Source organism: Convolutriloba macropyga, unplaced genomic scaffold, assembly GCF_964194025.1.
Source record: "Convolutriloba macropyga unplaced genomic scaffold, txConMacr16.3 SCAFFOLD_711, whole genome shotgun sequence".
Taxonomy (NCBI): domain Eukaryota; kingdom Metazoa; phylum Xenacoelomorpha; order Acoela; family Convolutidae; genus Convolutriloba; species Convolutriloba macropyga.
The window spans coordinates 1-17528 of NW_027453593.1; the positions used below are offsets into that span (position 1 = coordinate 1).

General features: G+C 39.4%; 1 protein-coding gene across 1 annotated transcript in view; it reads left to right on the forward strand.

Annotated features, from left to right (window-relative positions):
- Positions 1-1840: 1840 nt before the first annotated feature.
- Positions 1841-17528, forward strand: part of LOC142358399 (uncharacterized) — a gene marked incomplete at its 5' end in the record, with an annotated part of 61726 nt that continues 46038 nt past the window's right edge. The window contains 3 exons of the mRNA XM_075409804.1: positions 1841-1882; positions 3145-3276; positions 11777-11911. Of these exons, the coding sequence (XP_075265919.1) occupies positions 1841-1882; positions 3145-3276; positions 11777-11911 (309 nt within the window). The remainder of the gene's footprint in view (positions 1883-3144; positions 3277-11776; positions 11912-17528) is intronic.

Genomic DNA, 17528 nt, shown 5'->3' on the forward strand with positions numbered 1-17528 from the left:
GAAACAAAGAAGAAATCGGTAAAAATAGCAGAGGGAGCAAAAGAGGCGAAACAATTAAAAACAAAAAAAAGGACAGGAGTGAGAGAGAGGTAGAAAAAGAGAGAAAGTTTCAAGGAGAAAAAATAGAACCAAAGACCTCGGTTGAATTGATTTCAACTAACGCGGGGTTGTGAGGTTTGGGTTCAGTTGTGCCTTACTCTAACCCGGAATGAGGTGAATAGGCACAAAATTTTTACATGTTGATTTGAAAATGGTTTTAAGAGCGGAACAGAAAACATAATACATCCTTCCTATAAAGGCATCGAATTGAAAACATTAACTAGCTTAAGTGATTTGAACTGCTCTCGAACAACAGTCAGGCTGACCGTATTAAAAGTTCTGCCTATGTAAAAAAAACCAAAACTTTTGTCTCACTTTAGAAAAATTTTGATGCGTAATGAAGACTCACATATCTGAGGTGCTTGAACCATTGGCCCCTGGATGCCATTCTTCGACCTTAATCTGTACGCTAAACCGCATTTATAACTATTTGTGTGACTGAAAATGAATATCCTTACTTTTTGAAAATTGTATTGATAGCAAAAAATAGCGAAAAAAAGATTTGTGGAGCAAGAAAATCACTCAAGAAGTCAAAAAAATTTCCAGAAGAAAACGGTCCAGCAAAATTTTAGCATTAAGTCACACACATTTAAAATGACTGATTGCCGAAAATAAGTTCAAGAGTAATCAATTGAAAACCATTTTGTGGCTAGTAATACCCCTCTCAACTATCGTATGCTGAACTGTCTATCAGAAACAAAACTGCGCGAGAAAACAATCTGAAAATAGTGGACAATGGAAAGAAGGGGGTACTATTAACCGAAAGCAATCTAATAAAATTATGTGTCCCGGTTACTCTATAGCCTAACTCAAAGCACTTCCGCTTCTCAACCCGTAGACAAAGGTTCAAACCCGACTGTTGTTAGTTCTTTTCTCCCAAAACCGAGATATTATCGAGATATAATTAATATAGAGAAAGAAGTTATCTTAATCTCTAATTGATCTCTAGGTTTGCTAGGAAGTCTTTCAAGATCGATGGATTTCTCTTCTACTATGTGAAGTAAGTTGCTACGAGTTAAACTGATAAAAGTAAAAGTTGCGAGCAGAATTTTCAAAATCAATTGATTTTTCAAATTTATTTCATTTTTTTATTTTGAAACTTTAATTAAAAAATGGACAGTTTTAGACATTGGTTCTCTGTATCATTGAAACTTGTTGAAAATGAATTGTTCATAAGAAACGTCAATGAGTTTGTGTTGTCTTCCCGTGTTTGTTTTTTATTCTTTTTCCCATATTTGCTATTGTTATTTTGTGGATTTTAAAAATGGTTGGTCGCATTGGCTTCATGGGAAAAAGTAATTGAAACTTTTTTCCTTTTGGTTTGTTTCATTCCAAATGCTTTTTCAAAGTACCAATAACTGACCAAGTTTTTGATGGTTTTTATGCGTGATCAATGCTCTTTGATGATATTGATGATATCGATATTATGGAAAAAATATCGATTCTTTCTAATATTGCATTTGAAATGTTAATTTTTATGATGTAATTAAAATGATTTTTTTGGTATGCACATATTTGACTTCCTTGAAATATGGATAAATTTTTGATCTCTGCCATGATTTCCTGGTTTTTTGTTTCCAATTTGGGATACAATTACGAGTTTAAGAATTTCAGTATTTTTTAAGGAATTTGAAAGACTACGGCATGCCTTATAATTGGGAAAGAACAGTGAACTTTTCATTTCGCCCAAATTTTGTTTTGTTACTTTATTCACTTCTTTTATCATTTGTTTCCATCAAAGAAGGGTATAATTCACCCTCGCTGAACGGCATTCAACATGCGGGTATGAGTTTTCAGTACCTTGACAGCACTCCTTAACCTTAAAAAATCATTTCAGTAGTTTCGTGCTTACTTTCTTAATTTTTGTGAAGGTCGAATAATCTGCTTTATCGGCTCTCAGAAGCTCCTAATTGTAGAAAGATGATAGTGAGATCTTGAGTTCATTTAATTCGTTGCGTGGTAGGATCTTAAGACGATTTCTGCTTTTTTGCGAGCTTGCATCTCGTGCATTCAATTTTTGCTATAGAAAAACGCAGTTATTTCTCGTGTGATTTCTTTCTTACTTCCCTCACTGTTCCTGCTGTATTTTTTAGCGATTGTTCTTTATTGCACTTTTGCAAATACTATTATTGTCAAAATGGGAAATCGAAGGAAATGTGATAACCAAATAAACTGAAAGATTGATTCAAAGTGTGTTATGTTATCGAACATCAGACAATGCTAGTTTGGAAATCAAATGAAACTTAAAGGCCTTCACTTTTGAAGGGAAGTGCAGCAAATTCTATAATCTAATCAAAATTGCACTTTAAGCCAGAACACTTCTTGCTACTGGGAAAAAAACATTCTTTTTATTATTTTTTTCAATTTTTTGTTTTTTATCAATCCCAATGTACCTCAAGGTACTCCGCTGCAACTTTTTAGGCATCTCTTTTCCGGCTAAGTTTAATGTTTAAGTTCTCAAACCATTTATGTATCGATGAAAGAAAGCATCCAAGCGATCAAAAACGAAAAAAATGGTCGAAAATTAGGTCAAAATGGCCGAAATTTGTGGAAGAGTACTCAGGTTGAAGTCCAGACAGCTCCGGACCGAAATTACACCTGATCAGACTTTCCGGACTGAAATTACCTCTGATCAGACTTTTCAGACGGAGAGCGTCTGTGATCAGACTTTCCAGACCGAAGAGTTTCTGATCAGACCATCTCCAGACCATGGTCCAGAGTCAAACTCAGACCATTGCCCAGACCATAATCAGGCTATGATCAGACTTTTCAGACCCAATTAACCTCTGATCAGACTCAATCTAGACCATTGAGGGCATATGATCAGATAATATATGTCTTAAAACTTTTTAGAAAAGCAAAAACTTCGAGAGATGAAATTGTGGTTGAATTTTGGTCACAGAAATCTTTCACTAGATAACCTTTATAATAGTTTGGGATTTCCTCCGAGCGGTCATTAAGGTTCTGAACAAAAAACGTGACGATAGCAGAAACGTCTCACATTTTCTTTCAAATAAAACTGGGAACAAATCTTTCTGTTGGCAGATATAGACGAATGCAGCCACTCAGTATGTGGAGCGAACTCTGAAAAGTGCAATAACTCTGTGGGTGGATATTTGTGTGAGTGCAAGGAAGGATATCAGTTTAGTGGCTCTGTCTACGGCATAGGATGCGAAGGTCAGTTTTTAATATGGTCAACGAAAGCTCAATTAAACGCATTGAAAAAGATGTTTCGTCACTACTGCTCGTCAAAACCCTTTCCAAAAACTAAAAAGATGCATAATGGGGGGAGGGGGTGAAAATTTGTAGGGGCTGAACTTTAATTAAAGATTCTGCTTCTTTTCACTCCTATTCATTTAACTCAGCAATATTTTAATGCCATGCTAATCATGTACCATTTGTGTAAAAGGTGTTATAAAACAACTCTTTCGGAAGTCAATTCATTTCAGTATATAAGCAACAGTAAGCCATATCAAGTAACGTATTAGCATTAACGTGTAAGCATTAAGACGTACAAAGCAACAAGTGATACTTAGACGGCAAGGTTTTTTCGATGCTCTTTTACTGGTTTTTTGTCTGATGTTATTGACGTCAAATCAGTTCGTATTCAATCGGCAATTGTCTAGAAAACCTAAAAATATTAAGCCGAAAACCAGCTTAATCGATACATATAGTGATTATATTTACTTAAAATTAGGTTAAATGAACTTTTTCGGAACTTTCTACGTATATTAGAACGTTTGATACGCATTTAAATCTTATTTGGAACGATTTCTATACGCTTTTAAAATACTCAAATCTGATTGGTTAATAATTCGTTCATTTACTACGTAACATCCTCCGGCCCGGAAGAAGATGTTGGGAAAACTGGTACAAGTTTTACAAGCGGACGGACGAGTGAACCGGTCGACGTACGTAAAACGGCGGAGCGCGCGACGCTATCGGAGCCGTAACGGAGTTCCACAATCCGAGCGGTTGGGTAGTAACCCCTAGGGTTGGTTTCCTCAACTATCCAAACCAAGTCACCGGTCTTAAGGTGTTGCTCGGCAGGCGTCTGCGACTTAGAGCGTCGGTTCAGCGTCGGTACGTACTCTTTGGTCCAACGGGACCAGATCGCATTAGCGTACGACTGCGCACGGGCGTAGCGTTTACGATGGTCAAGCTCATTATTGCCAACAACAGACGGAATACCGGTAGAGTATTCTCCTAAAAGAAAGTGGTTGGGTGTTAAAGCGTTCAAATCGCACGGATCGGCGCTTACGGTTGTTAAAGGACGCGAATTGAGAGCATTCTCCACGAGACAAAAGGTAGTTTGCAGTACCTCATCCGTGAGGCGACGCGTGCCAAGAATCGTATACAACACGCGTTTGAAGCTGCGTACCAACCTCTCCCAGATACCACCTTGATGTGGTGCGCTGGGTGGATTGAACCTCCACTTAATACCTTTGTGAGCGAGCTCAGCTGCAATGTTGACAACGTTCCACTTTTCAATACTTTCTCGGAGTTCTTTCTCCGCTCCAATAAAGTTAGTGCCATTGTCCGACCAAATCATGGCAGGTGTACCTCTACGTGACACAAACCGCTCAACTCCCATAACACAAGAACTGGTGTCCATGGATGTAACTATCTCGACATGGACAGCGCGAGTAGTGAGACAGGTGAAGAGGAAGCCCCACCTTTTCTCAGTAGTACGGCGGACAGTAACATAGAATGGCCCAAAGTAGTCAACGCCAGTGTTCGTGAAGGGAGGAGACTGGTAAGCAAGTCTCTCCTTAGGTAAGTCAGACATGATTGGTTGCATAGTTACAGCTTGGAATTCTCGGCATCTCAGGCAGTGTGCTTTGATGGAACGCAAGGATGATCTTAGTTTCAGTACTGTGTAGTGTTCCTGCACAATTGATCTTAGGTATTCAACGCCCTGATGGTAATGCTTGACGTGCGTGTGTTCAAGGAACAGTTTTACAAACGGATGACGTGCATCTAAGATGATTGGGTGCTTTACGTTGAACCCAACTTCAATTAACCGCTTGATGCGGCCCGAGGAACGGATTAGCCCATTTGGACTAATAAACGGTGAATGTGGAGCAATTCGGCTACTCCGTTTAACGAATTTATTGTCAATGAGATCTTTTCTTTCGGCTTCAAAAGACTCTCCTTGCACCAAATACTGTAGATGACGCTCGGCTTCGTCAAGCTCAGTAGGGTCGGTAATGCTACCATCGGGGTTACGGTAGCCGGCATGTTTCGGCAAAAGCCGGAGAACGTATGCGGCAATGCGCAAGTACTTTTGATAAGAACTAAACTTATCAAACGGAAACAATGAAGGAACAGGAGTTGTCTGTTTTTTGACAGATGTAGTCAAAGATACAGTGTCTTCTATGATGACTGCTTTGTTGACGCCAAGTTTGATGTTATTAATGACGTCTTTGTTCGGTACGAAAGGGAAACTTGAGTTAGATAAGAAATGTGGACCATTGACCCAACTGCTTAGTTGCAAAACCTCAGCGGACATTCCACGCGTGCCAGCGTCAGCTGGATTATCCTTAGTTGCGACGTGGTTCCATTGGTCAACGCTGGTATATTCCAAAATTTCACAAACGCGGTTTGCTACAAAGATTGGTTGCTTTTCATTAGAGTTTATTCACTGAAGAACGGTCGTGCTGTCTGTCCACATGAATACTTGGTTAACAGTTACAGTAAGTGCCTGAATAATTTCGTTCTTCAGCCGAGCGGCAAGTAGAGCTGCTTGCAATTCCAGTTTAGGGACAGTCATTACTTTCATTGGCGCCACGAGCGCTTTCCCCAAAACAAACGCAAGCTCTGTTTTCATCTTGCCCGTAGGGGTTGTTACTCGGGCTCGAAGAAATGCGACGGCACTAAAAATATCCTGGGAACTGTCACCGAACATATGCAACTCTGTATTATGAAAGGGTCCACTAAAGTAACTTCGAGGAATTTTGATGTTTTCAAGCTTTGGTAAGTCAGCACTCCGGGCCAAAAATCTTTGAACCATGTCCTGTGGGAGCTCGTCATCCCATTGTTGTCCTGTGACACGCCAGATGTCTTTTAAGAGCAATCGGGCACCGACGGTAAACGGTGCGACAAGACCAATGGGGTCAAAGACTTTCGAGACAAGACTTAGGACCAGGCGTTGCGTGAGGGACTTGCTGATAGCGCAACTTGTACCCCGACTCACAACTAAAGTGTCATTAGTGTGATCCCACTTTAACCCTAGCACATGCGATGAATCCTCCTGACATGAAACAATAACCTTAGGCTCAGTAGATTGAGGTGAACCATCAATTCGGTCAGCCAGATTTGGTACATTGCTTACGAACTTTGTAAGCTTGAACCCACCGAGATGGAGAAGATGTACCAATTCCTTCGATCTATTGATGGCTTTCTCGGGAGACTCCACTGAGTCAAGATAATCGTCCATGTAGAAGTTTTCAAGGACGGCTTTTGCAGCTTCGGGGTAAAACTTGGCATTGTCTCTCGCAGTGCGTTGTAATGCATAGTTAGCGCATGTGGGCGGGTCTTTAGCCCCGAATATATGGCGCGTATATTGATACACTACAACGTTTGTTGTGGGGTCCTCCCGCCACAAAAAGCGAAGTGATGGTTGATCTGATGGTAATACACCAACCTGTAGAAACATTCCCTCGATGTCGGCAGAGACGGCATATGGATGTTGTCGGAAGCGAAGAAGTACGTAAATAAGGTTTTGGAGCAGATCAGGGCCAATGAGCAAAGATTTATTCAGTGAGGCGCCATGAAATTTTGCTGCTCCATTGAGCACCCTACGCACCTTACCCGGTTTGTTCGGGTTTAAAACCGGATGGTGGGGTAGGTACCACTCTTTATCGGACCGCTTCTCAACCTTGTGAGCGTCCGGAACCTCAATTACATATCCCTTGTTTAGGTCTTCCTTGATGGTACTAGTATACTTCTCTCTAAGGTCTTCATCCTTAGCCAATCGTTTTTCGAGAGATTTTAGTTGCACAAGGGATGAGAAGTAATTATTTGGGAGCTTGGTGTTATCTGCTGCCCACAGCATTCCGACATCGTATCTCAGGCCATTGTGTATGGTGGTACTCTCAAGGATTTCGTGAGCCCTTGCGTCTGCTGCAGATCTTGAGTCGACCTGCTTGTTTGCCCCGAATGATTCAATGTCGTACCATGACTTTACTTGACTTGCTAACTCATTGTCTTGTTCGATATTCACTTTAAAGCACGTTGAGGTTAAACACGAACTTGATGGTAACGGACCGCTTAAGACCCAACCTATGGGCAAGCGTACGGCAACGGGTGAACGCTTCCCATCGGCAGAGAAGTATTCTAACGGGCGGATGGCATGATAGACATCTTGTCCGAGTATCATCTCAATGTCTTTATAGGAATATGTTACGGGATCAAGGACTGCTAAGTGTGGGTAAGTCTCTTGCAGGGCCTGTACATTAATTATATCTGAGCCGACGTTCAGACTCTCTTTAACGAAAGGGTTGACGGTGAATGGTTCGAAATCTTGTTGTTCTCTTGGTTTCACAGTAACTTCAACAACCCTAGTATCAACTACTTCTTCGGTATTAATACCCTTGACAGTTAGCTTTAGTGCTTTACCGTGCAAACCGAGTCTATCTGCGAGACTACCGGCCACCCAAGAGTTACTGCAGGCGGTATCACACAAAACTAAAGCCTTGGTATCTAAACCGGACGAATTGACCAACTGCAATTCAGTCACCTGAAGGAGCCCCTTAACATCAGTAACAGATGACATTGTTGTGGTCTTATTAGGCTGGAGTTGACTAGAAGCTGCTTTACTTTGCCCTGTGTTGCCAGAAGGTTGAATGGTATTGGAATTTGTCGACTGTTTTGTTGGGAAAACCCTATCTGCTCCATGCAATAGTGTGTTATGCGAACTATTGCACCCTTCTGCTCGGCACTTTCTTGGTTGAGGGCACTGGCGGAATGTGTGCTTGTCCCGTAAGCACGAAAAGCAAAGTTTATTATCTGCCACCAACTTAGCTCTCTGGTTTGGAGTCTTTTCCTTGAAAACTCGACACTCCCATAGCCAGTGGTTACCTTTGCATACAATGCAGCGAGAGTAAGTGTTTGTGGGAGAAGATGGCATTTGCTTCTTTGTTTCCCTTTGTTGTGAATTTGATGCAAACACTTTTGAGGCTGTTTTGGTCTTGGTTACTGAAGTGCTGTTATCTTCAGGCCTTGCCTTGGTTGCGCTTTGTTTCATAAGATCGTGGGCCTCAGCCTTTTCTTTAAGCCAGTCGTTAAAGTCAAGGAGGGTAGGCTTAACCCAGTGCTTCTTAACCGTAAAGAGTGACCATGACTCTTTCATGTTTGGTGGTAACTCCTGTACCGCTTGGTTAAGTAGGGAAGCGCTCTTCAGGTCAGCATCATATGATAGTGACTTGAAAACCCCAACGAGGCTGGATATGGCTGCAGAATAGTTAATGATGTTATCACTATTGTGCATTTTAAGAGGCGGAAAGTTGCTTAGTTTATCCAAGTGTGCACTTACGACTGCCTGTGGCTGGCCAAATTTACGTTCCAAAGTCCTTAGTGCATCCTTGTACATTAAACCACAGTAAGCAAACTCGGCGATTGCAATCTTTGCTTTACCAGTGACGAGTGTCTTAAGGTATGTCAATTTAACGTCATCAGTGAGCGTTTGCGAGTCAATCGCGCTTTTGAATTGACCATACCACTCGTGCCATTGCAATGGATCGCCATTATACTGAGCAAGTTTCCATTCTGGCAAGGGGTCATTTTTCTTGCTGGTTATTGCATCAGCTAATTCCCTAATCAATGACGCATTGTCCGGTATCGGAGGGGCAGGGGCAGACACCTGCGGACCACTCCAACTCAACGGAGTGGGCCCAACATAAGGGTATGTTGGCTGAAAAACCGGAGTGGCCAGACCAGATACAATATTACTTGTAGTTGCAATCGGGTTTTCCTGATGTGTGCCGGATGGTGATTGCATATCAATCAAAAGGGGTGAATTCGAATATATTTGTTGTGGAAAATTAGTGGCTGATGGTGCAATGTGTGCCTGTACATTTGGAGCAACATTATTTACGGTGGTAGCGTCTTGGTTGACTAATGACGGTCTGTGCTGTGGAAAACGCCAATGACTCATATTTGGCACAAAATTTTGGCCGAGAGGGATATTGGGCATATTTGGGACAGGAGCAGCAACGGAACGTACAGCTTTTTTGTGTACTGGGTTATTATTATTCTGGAATGTTTTGACGAGAGGCTGATTATCCAAAGTGGCTTGTGGGATGGGAGCAGTGAGGTTAGGTGCAAAGACTGGGTTCGGAATCGGAAGGACGTTAGGATGAGCGGGTTCGGAGTTGTGCTGTTGAATGTTTGGACTTGGTGGGGCGGTTGGGTGCAGGGGAACGTTGATTGCGGGGGCTGGATGATTTGTTGTCGGAAAAGGAGGAAGAGTGGCGTTTGGTGCTCGGGGGACAAAATTAATTTGTTGTCGGGGGCATATACGCTGGGCCAAATGATTCTCGGGCAGACTTGATGTTTCAGGTCCCCTGGATTGCGAAATTTGAAGTTGTGCGTTGGGAAAAACCTCGGTTGTAATATTCTGATTTTCTTGTGGTGCAAACGTCTGTTGTGGAATGGGCTGTTGAATGGGCGGTGAAGAAGCCCCTGGTGCGTGTACAGAAGGCGGCTGACTATCCACGGTTCCTTGGTTAGTTATGCTTGGGAGCGCCGTGCCTTGCTGGCATGTTTGATTCATTTGCGCCCTTAGGTGCGCCTGGTACAACGCCTGTGTGTTAGCAGCAGCCAAAAAATTTTCAGGTGGAGTATAATAGGGGTCGAGTTGCTGCAAGGTCTCATTGCTTAAAATGTAATTGCCTCGACAATTTTTTGGAATGGAATGCCTTGAAATTTCAGTGTTCTGATCTTCCACTGTTTTGCCGTTGTTGTGGCTAGGACATTCTGGAGGGTCAATCATAACCTTTGGTTCGCTAGTTTTCTCCTCATTGTGAAAACTTAAAGCAAGTGAGGTGTTGATCCAATCTTGGACAGCCTTGTTAACAGCAGGGCACCCATTATACGAGAAATTAACATCCGTGTGAAATGATAGAGGAGTGAAATAAAGACGGATAAATGACAGCAGCACCGCGAGGTGTATGAGCAATTCAAGTACCTGGGTCATAGTTCAAAGTTTGCTTGGTCAGTAGAGGTTTAGTTGGTCCTATGGAAGTGTCTATGGTGTGCTGTCAGGACAATTTATTGGTGTGTAGTCTAAAATGTCCAATTCTAGCTGATGAGAAAACCTTTTTCATTTTGAATGTGTCAAGGAAACTGGCTCATTGCTTTTCACCGCTGTTCGTTTCGCCACTTTCACTTAAACCCGGCTTTAATTTTTTTTCTAATAAAATTCACGTTTTAGGGATACGCAAGTTTTGAGGTAAAATGAATCGGTGTGAAAAGACGTAGAACCATTGGACTCTTGAGGTTAGAGAGATGTAGAAAATAAGTGTAGGATCAATTCCGTCCCTGGGCTGACCACCCATAGTATTTCTGTACTGAACGTGCCTGTTTCCATATTAACTTGTAAAACCAGTACTGAAACAGCTTATTTATATCAAAAAGTTGATCATTATGTCCAGAAAAAAAACAGAACAACTATTCAGACTGTTCAGAGTAATTCCATAGTAAGAACAATACCGAGAATTTTTTGAAATTGAGTAAACTTCTTGGGCATGTCAGAAAAGCTTGTATAATGCATTCATTTTGTAAGGACATGTTGCCAGTTAAAACAGCTACATACATTGTGCATACTAAGAGCATACTGCTGCTGATACTGATACTGGATACTGATAGGGGGCAAAACAAGTGCGTTCTGGGTGCGTTGGGGTGTTTTTGAATTCCGTTTCGTGTGCAACGTTCTCGTCTTTTCAATTAGTAGTGGTTTGATGTAGTATGGTGTGGGTATGCCTGTGGTGTGATTTAGTATGATGTGAATATGGCTGTGGTGTGGTTTAGCATGATGTGACTTTGCCCGTGGTGTGAGCCAGTATGGCGCAAAAATGCCTGGCAAGTGATGCACAATCAGCGCTGAAACAGTTTAGAAACTGTATTTTAGGCTGAAAATCAGGGCTGAAACAGGCTTGAAACAGAATGTTTTTAGGCTGACAAAAATTAAACAATAATGTTCATTAGGTTGATAATTGCATAATAATATAGTTACGGACACATCAAAATCAGGATAAAATCAGAAGTACAATTTTACTCTGAAAAAAGACTGGTCAGTGAATATTTTGACATGAACAGATGTGAATAAGTGTGAAAATATCTATATACAGTTTCTGGATTTAAAATGGTTCAGTACTAAAATGTTCGGGGAGCTCAGCCCGGGTCTGTACCCCGCGTGCGTTTTGCACTACACCCCTCTCCAAGTTAGAGAACAGATGCCACCAATTGATTGAGCATAGTGGGCATGTTTAGATAGTTACATAATAACAAATGACGTCTTATGTAACAACGCATAATGGTTGGTGTGAAATAAGATCTTATGCAGATGCGATACCTAGTTAAAGTCTGCTCGAAGTCTGATCATGGATGATCTATGTCTGCAGTGGTCTGATCATTAAAGACCACCTTAACCTGGGTGATTCTTTATGGTATTTAGATTTCGACGAGTGTAAATATGGCTCTCCGCATTGTGGTGTGAATGGGTCTTGTATCAACGTATTAGGGACATACAGCTGTCGCTGCAACAGCGGATACCAACCGTTCCGCAACCAATCTGGCAGTTACTGTCGAGGTCAGAATTTCTTGTCATTATCTAATGAGCTCGCGTGAAAGAAATCCAGAACAGCTAATAAGTTAAGATAGAATTGATTCTGCTACAATTAACTTTTAGTTCAAAGTTTAACTTCAATTTGGTCGAATTTATGGAAGCTAGTAAGAATTTAAGGATAGGTGTGTTAAAACAAGCGCTGAACAAAGAACTTTTTTGTCATAGAGAGATTAAAGAAAGGCTTGTAAAGCATAAACTTACAAGACCTTCTTTAATCTCTTTATCACAAAAAAGGTTCTTTGTTAAAAAGGTTCATACAGCAGACAATCGAATTTATGCTGGTTCTGAACGGACTGCCACTCATAACTAAAGGTTATAACTCTAAAAAGCTCCCCGCTTGCTCATCATACGAAATTCTCAGTAGTCTTACTTGGTCATATATTGTTCTGAGTAACGGTACTAAATAACCGACGTATATGATTTTGTATGACTTTTCATTTGTCCTACAACGATCATACAAAAATTTAACTGCACACCAAAAAACTTAATCGTTATACCTTAAGCAACTGTTAACGAAGTAAGCGATCAACGTTGCAATGTTTTGAGAAAGAAACTTTTTCGATTAAATCACTCCGGGTCATAAATGCTTTGTATCAATTCTGGGTACTCATAAAAAACTTCTCAATACTTTTCAAGAAATAAAATGTACTGAAACGTTCATACCCGGGCCGAGGAATGAGCGGAAAAAAAATGCAAGAAATGAGCGGAATTTGAGCGGACAGTTTAGCAAATTCCGCTCAAAGCCCTTACATTTTTTTGACCGGAATGAGCGGAATTTGAGCGGAAAAAAAATGCAAGAAATGAGCGGAATTTGAGCGGAATAAAAAATGCAAGAAATGAACGGAATTTGAGCGGAATAAAAAATGCAAGAAATGAGCGGAATTTGAGCTGAATCAAAAATGCAAGATATGAGCGGAATTTGAGCGGAATCAAAAATGCAAGAAATGATCGGAATTTGAGCGGAAAAAAAATGCAAGAAATGATCGGAGAGACGTTTCGACCGCACTTTTGTCTGATCAGAGGACGTTTCGAGAGCTGAAATAGGTTAAATACTGTCGGAAAAAACCTACAGTTGAACTAACGAACAACTCTTTGAGATTTTCCAGTATGTTTTGGGTGTGTTCCCGTCCTCCTTTTCTCAATCGGGCTGGGGACCGGCTACGGCGGAGTTACAAACAAACAACTATAGGAGAATTGAGCAGAGCTAGCTAAAAAAACTAGGCTCGAAAAGCTCTCTCCAAAACAGAAACACTAAACAGACCAGACAAAGTATAAAATAATAATAAAAGTATAATAATGTCATAAATATAATAATAAATATAATAAAGATTAAAACCAGAATGAAACAAGGAGGTTCGTTTATGTGCGACTGCACATAATGTTCCAACTATTCTCATTGTCGAACTTTTTTTCTATACAAACTAAACCAAAAAATGTTTTTCCACTACAACCCACACAAAAAGTGGGACTCCTAGGTTGCTTTTCGTTAGCATTCGACAACTCTAAGATCCGATTGAAAAAAAAGACGTTTTAAAATAAAATTTTCAAATAAGCGAAAAATCCAACTAAGAGACTAACTTTTTTTCTATACAAGCTAAACCAAAAATTGTTTTTCCACTACAACCCACACAAAAAGTGGGACTCCTACGTTGCTTTTCGTTAGCATTCGACAACTCTAAGATCCGATTGAAAAAAAAGACGTTTTAAAATAAAATTTTCAAATAAGCGAAAAATCCAACTAAGAGACTAACTTTTTTTCTATAAAAGCTAAACCAAAAATTGTTTTTCCACTACAACCCACACAAAAAGTGGGACTCCTACGTTGCTTTTCGTTAGCATTCGACAACTCTAAGATCCGATTGAAAAAAAAGACGTTTTAAAATAAAATTTTCAAATAAGCGAAAAATCCAACGAAGAGACTAACTTTTTTTCTATACAAGCTAAACCAAAAATTGTTTTTCCACTACAACCCACACAAAAAGTGGGACTCCTACGTTGCTTTTCGTTAGCATTCGACAACTCTAAGATCCGATTGAAAAAAAAGACGTTTTAAAATAAAATTTTCAAATAAGCGAAAAATCCAACTAAGAGACTAACTTTTTTTCTATACAAGCTAAACCAAAAATTGTTTTTCCACTACAACCCACACAAAAAGTGGGACTCCTACGTTGCTTTTCGTTAGCATTCGACAACTCTAAGATCCGATTGAAAAAAAAGACGTTTTAAAATAAAATTTTCAAATAAGCGAAAAATCCAACTAAGAGACTAACTTTTTTTCTATACAAGCTAAACCAAAAATTGTTTTTCCACTACAACCCACACAAAAAGTGGGACTCCTGCGTTGCTTTTCGTTAGCATTCGACAACTCTAAGATCCGATTGAAAAAAAAGACGTTTTAAAATAAAATTTTCAAATAAGCGAAAAATCCAACTAAGAGACTAACTTTTTTTCTATACAAGCTAAACCAAAAATTGTTTTTCCACTACAACCCACACAAAAAGTGGGACTCCTACGTTGCTTTTCGTTAGCATTCGACAACTCTAAGATCCGATTGAAAAAAAAGACGTTTTAAAATAAAATTAAAACGGTCACTTCGGGCGAAACAAGGGAGACGGCAAGCCGAGCTTTGACCAGTTTGGGCGTCACGGAAGTGACCTTTGTTGACACCGCAGTTATGACTCTCAAGTTCGCCCAGGGTCCTCAAACTGGGATCGTGATCGAATCCGGACATCACATGACGTTCGTGGTTCCCATCATTGACGGGGTTCCAATTGATGTCGCGACTCAAAGGCTGATTCTAGGGGGCACGGATGTTACCTGTTAGTGGGAGTACAAATAACATCAATCATTAAGTGTGGCCAATGTCCAAAGAATCGAGTATACATACTCGATACTGTCGGGCTTTTTCACGACCCATGTTTTAAGATAAGAGTTATGAAGGTGTTAGTGAAAACATAGTTACACAAAACGAATTTAGTTCAAATTTTCTTCAAAATTTCCTCTTTTCGCCAAGATACAGTATCTACTTACCGAAATAAAAAAGTCATATTTGGTTATAAACTTCAGAAATATCCCTCTCAATAGCACTGTTCACAAGAACAATTAAGTCTTTGAATTTGGTATCAAGTAATTACTAATAAAAATTCGGGCAAAAAAATATAGGCTAATTACACGCTTAAAATGGCATCGTTTCCACAATAGGCAAAATTTATTGAAGTTGGTCTTTTCGGAAATTGTCCATGTAATGAGGTCCGAGAAAATTTGCAACCAAAATGAGCAGCTCAACAGTTCTATTAATTGTTGAAAGAGATATACGGTCGTACATCAATCAAGTTAAAAAACTGTTGAGCCGAGAAAATTGTTTAAATTTCCGCCGGTTTTAATTTGACTGTCTTGTCATGTTGAGGTTGAGGTCTGAGACCCAAGAGCACTATGAACAGACCCACAACGGAGATCAAGATTTGGGTCACTGAAACTTTGCCCAGACTACGGTCGGGGGTCGCACCAATTCCCCTTTCCAAGAATTAAGAGGGCTGATCAGAGTGCTTTTGTGTCCGATCCGAAAACAAAGCCTAATATATAATAGGTATGAAATGGTCAGCACTTTATTTCCTTCTTTTTTCCAGAAAAAAAAACATCGGCTCCCGGTTCGACGAGATTTTTGGGTGAATTTTTGTAAGAAATGCGGCGATTGCAACTAAGAGACTAACTTTTTTTCTATACAAGCTAAACCAAAAAATGTTTTTCCACTACAACCCACACAAAAAGTGGGACTCCTACGTTGCTTTTCGTTAGCATTCGACAACTCTAAGATCCGATTGAAAAAAAAAAGACGTTTTAAATAAAATTTTCAAATAAGCGAAAAATCCAACTAAGAGACTAACTTTTTTTCTATACAAGCTAAACCAAAAAATGTTTTTCCACTACAACCCACACAAACAGTGGGACTCCTACATTGCTTTTCGTTAGCATTCGACAACTCTAAGATCCGATTGAAAAAAAAAGACGTTTTAAAATAAAATTTTCAAATAAGCGAAAAATCCAACTAAGAGACTAACTTTTTTTCTATACAAGCTAAACCAAAAATTGTTTTTCCACTACAACCCACACAAAAAGTGGGACTCCTACGTTGCTTTTCGTTAGCATTCGACAACTCTAAGATCCGATTGAAAAAAAAGACGCTTTAAAATAAAAATTTTCAAATAAGCGAAAAATCCAACTAATAGACTAACTTTTTTTCTATACAAGCTAAACCAAAAAATGTTTTTCCACTACAACCCACACAAAAAGTGGGACTCCTACGTTGCTTTTCGTTAGCATTCGACAACTCTAAGATCCGATTGAAAAAAAAAGACGTTTTAAAATAAAATTTTCAAATAAGCGAAAAATCCAACTAAGAGACTAACTTTTTTTCTATACAAGCTAAACCAAAAAATGTTTTTCCACTACAACCCACACAAAAAGTGGGACTCCTACGTTGCTTTTCGTTAGCATTCGACAACTCTAAGATCCGATTGAAAAAAAGACGTTTTAAAATAAAATTTTCAAATAAGCGAAAAATCCAACTAAGAGACTAACTTTTTTTGCTATACAAGCTAAACCAAAAATTGTTTTTCCACTACAACCCACACAAAAATTGGGACTCCTACGTTGCTTTTCGTTAGCATTCGACAACTCTAAGATCCGATTGAAAAAAAGACGTTTTAAAATAAAATTTTCAAATAAGCGAAAAATCCAACTAAGAGACTAACTTTTTTTCTATACAAGCTAAACCAAAAATTGTTTTTCCACTACAACCCACACAAAAAGTGGGACTCCTACGTTGCTTTTCGTTAGCATTCGACAACTCTAAGATCCGATTGAAAAAAAGACGTTTTAAAATAAAATTTTCAAATAAGCGAAAAATCCAACTAAGAGACTAACTTTTTTTCTATACAAGCTAAACCAAAAATTGTTTTTCCACTACAACCCCAACTGAGTTAAAAAAACAATAAACGACACAACTAAAAACAATGACGTTTCAAAATTAAAACAGCAAAAAAGTTAGTTTTTCGTATGGAAATTTGCGAATTTCGCGATTAGCGAATTTTAATCATAGTTATTTTAGATTGGGTCAAAAAGTTGTCCAAATTGAACTAAACCTGGCATGGAGTATCCACTGTATAGGTAGAGTGTAGGGTAAAAAGAATTTTGCTATAGCTTTTCCAGGAAAAAAGTTAGTTTTTCATACGCGAATTCGCGAATTTCGCGATTAGCAAATTTTAACTACAGTAATTTTTGATTGGGTCAAGAAGTTGTCCAAATTGAACCAAACCTGGTATGGAGTATCCACTGTATAGGTAGAGTGTAGAGGAAAAAGAATTTTTACTATAGCTTGTCTAGAAAAAAGTTAGTTTTTCATAAGGAAAATTCCTATAGTTTCCGAATAATTTTGAATAGGTAACTTTTTAAATAGGTCTTTTTCATCGGGTCAAGAAATTGTCCAAATTGAATCAAACTTGGTATGGAGTATCCGCTGTATAGGTAGATTGTTAAACAAAAAGAATTTTTGGTAAAGCCTGCCTAGCAAAAAAAGTTAGTT